The sequence below is a fragment of the Myotis brandtii genome, unplaced genomic scaffold (assembly GCF_000412655.1).
Source record: "Myotis brandtii unplaced genomic scaffold, ASM41265v1 scaffold902, whole genome shotgun sequence".
Classification (NCBI taxonomy): Eukaryota; Metazoa; Chordata; class Mammalia; order Chiroptera; family Vespertilionidae; genus Myotis; species Myotis brandtii.
Window position 1 is genome coordinate 1291158 of NW_005371709.1, and position 9493 is coordinate 1300650.

The 9493-nt window shown below is 42.4% G+C and overlaps 1 protein-coding gene across 2 annotated transcripts in view; it reads right to left on the bottom strand.

The window, feature by feature from the left end:
• Positions 1 to 9487, bottom strand: part of CNNM1 (cyclin and CBS domain divalent metal cation transport mediator 1) — a 52389-nt gene extending 42902 nt beyond the window's left edge. For both annotated transcript variants that reach the window (XM_014532721.1, XM_014532720.1), the window contains exon 1: positions 8927 to 9487. In XM_014532721.1, the coding sequence (XP_014388207.1) occupies positions 8927 to 9404 (478 nt within the window). In that variant the 5' untranslated portion in view covers positions 9405 to 9487. The remainder of the gene's footprint in view (positions 1 to 8926) is intronic.
• Between the last annotated feature and the right edge of the window lie 6 nt (positions 9488 to 9493).

Genomic DNA, 9493 nt, shown 5'->3' on the forward strand with positions numbered 1-9493 from the left:
CCGTAGGCCCCAATCTGTCTGACCCCGGTCAGCCCTGATTGCCAGCCAGACCTACAGACCCCACCCGTGCATGAATTTCATGCACAGGGCCTCTACTACTTTAATAAGTTGAAAAAGTCCTGGACTGCAAAAACAGTTTGGCTTTTTAGAGGATACTTCTCTGTGATGATATATGATATGTCAGAATTTTAACAGTGCCAGTAATTACAGCTTCTGTGTTTACAAAGGTCTGTGAAGTCCTAATGTTTATATTTTAATATTGAAGAATTCCACTGGAATCAGATGAGAAAAAGCTACCTTAACACATGCTGGTATTTAAAAAATATATACAATCAAATAAAATCATTTTCTATCAAATCAGAAAGAGAAGGACAAAAATGTTACCCTACCAGTCATACAGCAACCACCTTGATTTGGAAAAACAAAAGTCCCTTTCTCTAGTTACTAGTTTAAAAATAAGGAGTGAGGGAGGCTGTCCTGTGTAGTAATTATCCTGCTCCAATTCTTTGGAAATAGAGTAATCAACCCATTTATCACAAAAAAATTTCTTAAGCCACTGAAAGGCAATTATAAAAAAGCCAACTGTGTCACCCAGAGCACCATGGTAACCAGCATCACTGGCGCATGAAAAAATAGTTGTTAGTCACTAGAAACTAAGCCGATTGGCAGTTTGGCTTGCTAAGCAACACTATAAAAATAGCAGTGTAACGACCCATTATCTGGAGGTCTGACTTTGCACGGCTTTGACTCTGGTCCCAGAAGGAACTATCCCAGGTTTGTATACCAACTCTGTACCCCAACTCCTAGTCAAAGCCTAATTAATCATTTATTCAACAAATATTTATTCAAGTGTATTGTATACCAGGCGCACGATTCTCAACATGTGTATTTACTTTGTTTCCCAGTTAAATAAGAGTTCTCAAATAGGCTCAGAAAGAGTGGTTTTGTGCTGAGTGGGGCAGGGATTTGCTTGAGGCCGGCCCGAAGAGAACCAGCAGCTGATAGCCAGTAGACAGAAAAAAAATAAAAAAGTAGACAGAGAACTGCTTTATAATACTGCACAAAATTACTACATTCTCATGACCATGCTCCTGTGTCATCACGGAAAGATTAAGTTACATTTAGGATCCTTTGTTCTGAAAGGCAGAAATGGGTATAAAACCTTTTAGAAATATCACCACCAAAAATGGTGAAGAGATACATTTTCAGCATTTGGAGGAAACAAATGATGTTTGACAAATCCCTCATTCTACCTAGTCCCCCATTTTACTGCAAGAAAAGCAGCATATGATCACTGCTTTGCCAGCACTCAAATGTAGCCTTGGCTCCCTCCCTGCCTTTATTTTTCTAGCTCAAGCTCCTGCCTCAGCTGGAATGCCCCTTTCCGTTAAAACTGCTTACCAAAGTCCCTCTCTTTCCACTTCCCAGATCCTCCCAGGGAATTATTTCTCCCTTCTCCCGCAGATGTTGTCTGGATGCCCTTGCCTGTCCTCCATGGTGCTTTGTATCATTTCCATCAGGGCCCTTCCTCCTTTCATGCTCCTGGGGGACAGGGCCTTTTCCATATTTGTATCCACATGCATCTCCCAGAGCCCTGGTAGCCCGGCACTCAGTGATTCTTACTGCATTCAATTGCTCAGACAATGTTGGCAGTCACTAGAGGTCGAGGGAGAGTTGGTTGGAGAAGGTGGCGTTTTTCCTCATGGATGTTAAATGGCCCAGGAACCTCGCATGGCACCCAGACTGGCCCTTGCTCCTCAAGCCTTGGCATGTCTGCTCCCTTCCCCTGAGCTCTTCTTCTGGCACGCTCCTCACCATCCTGGAGGACTCAGCCCAAATAGCACTTGAGGAGCGGGAGTCTATCCTTACCCACAGAACCAGGGCCCCTATTTTATGCTCTCATAGATCCCTATGCTTTTTCTTCAAATCACTTGTCACTGTTTGCAATTATTTATTGGCTACTGGCTATATCCCTACTCAACTGTAAGCACCAGGAGGGCAGGAGGCTTGACATAGAATAATGTCATATGAAAAAAGAAGGAAAGAAGGAAGAAAGGAAGGAAGAAGGAAAGGAAGGAAGAAATGAATTGAGAAAAATCTCAATCTGGAAAGGAACAGACAGCAGAAAATTAAGAGAACTGAGAGTTGTTATTGAAGGTCCAGGGGTCCCAAATGTGGGTCCAGAGGTAAACCAGTTTAAGAGAATTCATATTAGGAGAATCCACAGACCGCCTCCTGTGAGACATCCAAATGCTTTCAGGGAGCTAGAAAGATAACCAAATGTATTTGGTTGTTAAAAAATGGAATTGAGGTGAGGTACTATATTCTTCAAATAAAAGAGGACTCACAAAGGATGATAAAAAAGAGGAAATTGAATTGAACTGCAGCCTGTGGGATTTATATTAGATAAAAAGAAAGCCTGACAATAAAGGCTATTATACCCTGGAAAAGATAACTAGATCTAAAAAAAACGAGTGAATTAGATTTTCTCTCAGGTTTTTCAATGCCCCTTCCAGCTTAGATTCTATTGTTACCTGGTATTTCTTTTGTCAGGCTGAGAAAAAAATTATTGTGGAGCAATATTATAATAATCATAATGAAAAATTTTAAAGAAATATATTATACCTTGTATAATTAATTACTTTTACTTTTGCTAATGTCCTTTCTTTCTTCTTCCCTGTACATGATGGACTAGACTTTGTTTACTGTTTGCTCTAACTATTTTTTAGAAGGTTAGCATCTCATCCTAAATATTACTAATTATTATTTAGCAACGTTTAACATATTTTAAAGCACATTACATCTAATTATACCAGTGAAATATAACTTTGAGTGAAAGTAACTTTTGATTTTCTTTTATGAAAGACACAAAATGCAGCACTAATGTTTTGGCAGCTTTTTAAAGAATTAAACAATGGGATGGATATTCTTCCTAATAAAATAGCTCACGTAAGAATTTGGAGTCATAAGCAAAACACTGACTTTTCAACCAGATTACTTCTCAATGAAAATGTTACTGAGCACTTACTATCTGTTTGTATGTTTCTCTCTCTCTCTCTCTCTCTCTCTCTCTCTCTCTCTCTCTCCTCTTCCTCCCTTCCCCTCTCTCTCAAATCAATACATAAAAATAAATAACATACCATTTGACTTTGTCCTGCTGCATAGTCCCAGATGATGGGGCTGGGATAATTAATTCATCTACTAGAGCTCTGTAGATCCCTTCCATTATATTCAAGTCCTTCAATCATTCATTCAACAAACATTTATTGAAAACTTACTATGTGTCATATCCACTGTTAGGGTGCTACAGCTACAAAGACTCTTTGCTCTCCAGCTGCTCATTATATGTGTTGGTAGCACAAATCATTAAATATGGACAATAGGGCCTGTTCGTTCAATACCAGCAATATGGGGTTTATAGGAGAAGCTTCACAGAGGAGGTGGCCGGTGTGCTGAGTGTTAGAGGAGGAACTGGACTAGGGGTCAGTCAGGCAATGCATATTCCTGACAAAGAGTACAGCTTGAGTAAAGGGGCAAAGACAAGAAATAGCACAGTATGGCCACAAGTTTAATGGTGCTGGAGCACACAGCTGAGGCAGGGAGTGGTGAGTGATGAGGCCAGAGGGGTGAGCAGGGAGCAGTTGATGAGGGCACAGCTTGGACTTCATCCTGCAGGGGGTGGGGAGTGCAGAAGAGTTTAAAGCAGGGGATGACATCATCGGAGATTATTTTAGTGGCACTGGAGAGGATGCATTTGAGGCAGACAAAAACTGGAAGCAGCAAAACCTCTTAGGAGGCATTTGCACAAATGAGTAGTAGATTTGTGTTTATACTGAATAATCATAGCTAACATTTATTATACGAAAGTTACTAAATAAGCACTATAATGCAATATTGTCTTACTATTTCAAACAGGCCTATGAATAAATACTATTATTATCCTAATTTTACAGCTAACAAAAGAGACAAACTGTTAAGAAACTTGTCCAAGGTTAGGATGCAACCTGGGCAGTTTAGCACCAAAGCTTATGCTCCTAATCACTCTCTCACTTATTTAATTTCTGTCTCTTGCATTAGAATGAAAACTCCATGTAGACCGGAACCATATTGCTGGTGTTTTCTACTGTGCCTACACAACATGTACATGGTAACTATGTGTTGAATAAAATCAATGAATAACCCAAGTGAAAGAAACAGTGGACTAAATTATGTATACATATAAGAAATAATTTGGGTGAAATATTGGTAAACTTTTTGCAGACTTTGCTGATTGCTATGGACTAAATGTCCATAAATTCATACGTTGCTCCTCCTCAAATTCACACCTTGAAATCCTAAGACCCCAGTGCGACCTCTAAGGAACTAAATAAGTTAAAGGAGATCATAGTGGGGAGCCCTAATCCAATAGTAAGGTGTCCTTATAAGAAGAGGAGGAGAAACCAGAGTGTGTTTTCTGTTCTTTTCTCTCTCTCTTTCCCTCCCTCTGTCTTTCTCGCTCTCCCTCTCTCTGTCTGAGCATGCACTCAGGAAAGGTCATGTGAGGACTAGTGAGAAGGTGGCCCTCTGTAAACAGGAAGAGGCTTTTATCAGAAAACAAATCAGCTTGAACTTTGATCTTGAACTTCTAGCCTACAGAACTGTGAAAAAATAAATTTCTGTTGTTTGAGCCACCCAGTGTATGATGATTTGTTATGGAAGCGGGAGCAGACAAGACAGTGATTAGTAGGATGAAGGTGGGTGGTAAAGGAGAGGTTTGCAAGCCTGGAAGACTAGAGGGACAGTGGTGCCAGTCATTGGGGTAAAGAACCCAGCAAGGGGAAGAGGAAAGATTGGTTATGGTTAATGGAACAAACAACACTAATTTTTCTGAACTCAGGGTTTACCTCACTCAAACACAGCAATATAGAAGTTAGCTATTTAAAACCACTTATTCAATAAATGTGTATTCATCCCCTAGCCATGGTGACTGCTGTGCTTATCCTGAGAATACAAAGTAAATAAGATTCATTCTCTGACCTCAAGGAACTCACAGTCCACTGGGGAGAAATATTGTTCCCTTTTGTAAAGCTAGCATGCCAGCTGGAAAGACCATTTTCCTTTTCTCCATTTTCTAAAGACCTGGGATCATCAGAACTATAGAGGTAAAATCCCATATGAATAAGAAAGAGTCATTTGAGGGATGTAGGGGATGCTGGGGGAGGGGGAGGTCAATGGGGTGAAAAAAGGAGACATATGTACTACTATTTGTAATACCTTAAACAATAAAAAAAAAGAGTCATCTGAACTGGATTTGCATATGGGCCTCGGAGTATAAAAGCTGAGTGATGATCATAGGCAGTTTTAGGGTTCTCAGTTACACCTGTAGAGTTGTTTTAAGATCAGAGAAGAAAAGGTAGGTAGAAATGTTTTGTCAAATGCAATATGCATGTTAATAATAATTATTATTATAAAAGCTACATTTCTTACCTGCAGAAACTAGAGGTGAATCAGCCATAGACAACAAGTCGGAGGTAAAAAGGCCACTTTGAACCCTGTGGGGGCAGGAGTTCTGGGATGGTAGCGGGAGTAAGACTGAGGTAGTGGGACATAGAATAGGCTTTGGGGCCCTATAGACCGAGTTCAAATCACAGTCCAGTCAGTTATTAGCTATGGGAAATCGAACAAGTCATATAATTAACCTGAGCTTTAGTTTCATCTGTAAAATGGAGTTAATAATACCTACCCTGGAGGGTTGTTCTGAGTATGTAAAGGGCTTGGCATGGTGCCTGGCAGAGTTGTCGCTCAATTAATGGTAACTATTGCTCCTATTAAAATATTATCATTTTCCTCTCCTATCTCCTAAGGGGTTTGTGTAGGTAGTGAAGTAACTTGAGATGCCAAGAAGTGAGGGAAATGGAAGGGTTTTTATGACGGACTTAAAAAAAGTTATTTTTAAAAGTTAAAAAAAAAAAGAGTAGTCCAACTCGGCTTTCCTCTCCTACCCTATGGTGCAAACATAACCCTTGTAGAAATTAGCACTGTAATCTATAGCTTGGAGCCACAGAACACCCACCTTGATAATTATTCCTTGTATTTAGTCTATCCTAAGTAAATCTATCAATCACCATTAATAAGGGTTCTCCAAAGGCAATGCTTCTCAAACTTTAATGTACACATGAGTCAGCCGAGGGCTTGTTAAAATGCAGACTTTTATGCTGTGGATTTAGAGTGGGGCATGTAATCCTGCCTTTCCAAAAGCTCCCAGGCAAGGTCCATGCTGCTGGTTCATGGGCCACACTTTGAGGAAAGAGCATGGCTCTGAAGGGACGTGGACATATCTTCCTTGGCGCGGTGTTCACTGTAATGGCCTGCTTCTCTTTTGTGAGCTACCTAATTTGCAAACCAACTGCTAGAACGCTAACAAGCCCTTTTCAGACCAGATGTAGAAATCCCGCAACAGGACTCATTTCAGATCAATAGCGACTTTTTTGAGTAGCCTATTCTGTGCAAGGCACTGTGCCAGGTGCCAGGGATACACAGGTTAGTAAGACACAATTCCTGCTTCTGAAGACTGTCCTCATCCTAACACTGCATGCCCTTGTAGACTAACTTTCTGAGGGCAGTCTTACTGGCTCCCCTATTGCTTAACACTACGTAGATACTCAATAAATACTAAATAAATGAGTCAATGAGTTCACAGGAGTTTCATTAAAAATGTCTTCTCGAAGCACATGACAATGGGACACTCTTAAACTGCACTCTATCCTAAGTATCACATGTAAGAAGTGGCTAAGTTAAACTGAGGCTGATAGGCTGAGTACTAATACAATCTGCCTGGTATCCTTATAAAAAGAGGAGATTAGAACACAGAGAGAGACTCCAGGGATAAGAACACAGTGAGAAGGTGGCCATCTGCAAGCCAAGCAGAGAGGCCTCAGAGGAAACCAAACCTTGATCTTAGATTACCAGCATCCAGAACTGTGAGAAAATAAATTTCTGTTGTTTAAGCCCCCCAATGTGCGGTATTTTGTTATGACATCCTTAACAAACTTATACAGATTTTCACAGCTTTTATGCCCAGATCCAGACTCCCTTTTGTAGGGCACACGAAGTGGAAGAATAATTCTGAGTGGATGGATGAACCCCAGAGTGCAGTGGGAATGAATTATGGAAAAACTGGGGGGAGACAGACAGAAGAAGGTGAGACAGTAGCCTAAATTGGGCTAAAACAGCTGCTACACACACACACACACACACACACACACACACACACACACACTTCCTCCCTTCTCATGATACCAACACAAAGTAAACAGCTTTTTGACTTCTTTTCCCCTTGGTAGCAGAAGGAAGACCCCAGGTACCTCTCTATGCAAAGAGCTAGAGAGTACCTGTGATGGTAAGGCAATGAAACTGAATTTTTGACAAACAAATTAAAACACACATAGTCAAATGAGATTCCTGCTAGTCACAGGGAAGCTACATTTGAAACCTGATTCTAAAGTCAGGGAATTATTATTTTTATTTAGCTTAGTTTGTAATAAACATGCCAACTCATATGTATAGATGAGTGCCTCCTTCAAAATAGTCATTCTAGAATCTAGAACAGTGGTTCTCAACCTTCTGGCCCTTTAAATACAGTTCCTCATGTTGCGACCCAACCATAAAATTATTTTTGTTGCTACTTCATAACTGTAATGTTGCTACTGTTATGAATCGTAATGTAAATATCTGATATGCAGGATGGTCTTAGGTGACCCCTGTGAAAGGGTCGTTCGACCGCCAAAGGGGTCGCGACCCACAGGTTGAGAACCGCTGATCTAGAAGGTTCTACCTTTTTCTAACTATGTCACTGTTCTCAAATCATTTCTGGAATTGCTTTCAGGGTCTGTGAGATAATCTTCTGAATGTTCTCAGTGGTGACTCCTGAAGGTGGATTTGATTTTGAAAAACAAGCAAGGGTCCTTCTGGGTCAACTCTAGCTAACTAGGGGGAGCAGCAAAACTGTGGAATGCCAAGACGACTGACACCAAAGTACCCAGGCTGATGTTTCTTGGGTGAATTGTACTCAACCCCAAAAGGCAGTTACCAAAGGCCAACTCCAGACATGCAGTGAACATGTTATAAGCATGACATCAAGGAGTGGGGGTGACTGCTCTGAAGTAAACATACAAGTTTTCTTTTCATGTCGTTATGCAAGTTTTCTAGTGGTTCCCTTTACCAGAATATTTCCTCAGGTCCAGATCTATCCTACCTCATGGGACCACAGTTCCAAGAAGTACAAGGACCTCATTGCCCTACTCAATTTTTAATTCCAACGTGGGTACTTGATATGCGGAGTGAATAGCTGATGGAAAATTCAATAGGGGGGAAGAATGTCTAAGGTGTTTGGGGTTTACTCTATGTGATTCAAAGGCTATAACTAGGACCCAGAGAGAAGCTTAGGAGAAATAAATTTCTACTCCAATGCAAGACACTGTCAGCAGCGGAGCTGTCCAGCAGTGGATTGAGTTTGCCCTGGAAATAGTGAGCTTCCAGCCCTGGGAGGAGTTTAAAACAAAGGCTGCTTGCTATGGGAACTGGTCAAGGTTCCTCCAGCAATGAGTGGGAAGCTATAAGCAATGACCTCCAAGGACTATTTCCAAAGTCCATCCTGCACAATACACCTGGCAAATGATAGGCCCTGAAAAAATACTGGAATGAAATGAATGAGAAATATGGGGCATCTTGTGAGCCAAGCCAAGGAGAAGAGACTTGGAGCTCAGTCATCTGCAAGGAAGGTAAGGAGAAGTGAAATGAAAAGGGCCCGTGCGTCATGAGGTGGGGTCTCCCTTGAGTTTTTGGTACCGCGGAAGAAGTGCTTTGGGTGCCTGAAGCCTCACGTTTATGAAAGGGTAGTACTTTTGAAGGTGGTAGGAGTTGAGAAAGGAGATAGACCACTGCTCACCCTTCTTAAACTCCTCCAGCACCGTGTCCAGCCGAGTATCATTGAAGACGCAGTGCAGGGGCCGGTTGTAGAAGCGGGTGACGGTGAGGAGTGGGGTGCAGTCATCGGGGTCCACGAAGGCCAAGTCCTTGACAAACAGAATGTCCACAATGTTGTGCCGCTGATCGCCCTCGTACACGGGGATGCGAGTGTAGCCGCTGCGCAGGATCTCGGACACGGTGGAAAAGTCCAGCACGGCGTCGGAGCGCAGCATGAAGCAATCGCCCAGCGGGGTCAGCACCTCCTCCACCACCTTGGTGCGCAGCTCCAGGGCGCCCTGAATGATGTTGAGCTCCTCTTTCACCAGGTCGTTGTAGGGGTCCGCGGCCCGCAGCGTCTCCAGCAGCTTTTCCCTGGTGTAGAAAGTGCTGATCTCCTGGCGCAGCGCCCAGTCCAGCAGGCGGCCCAGCGGGTAACACACCGGGAAAGCGGCCGCCATCAGGAGCCGGGTCAGGCACACGCTGTGCGAGGCGATGGCCAGCCCGTGCCGCGAACACACAGAATAGGGGCAGATCTCCGCGCCCAGGA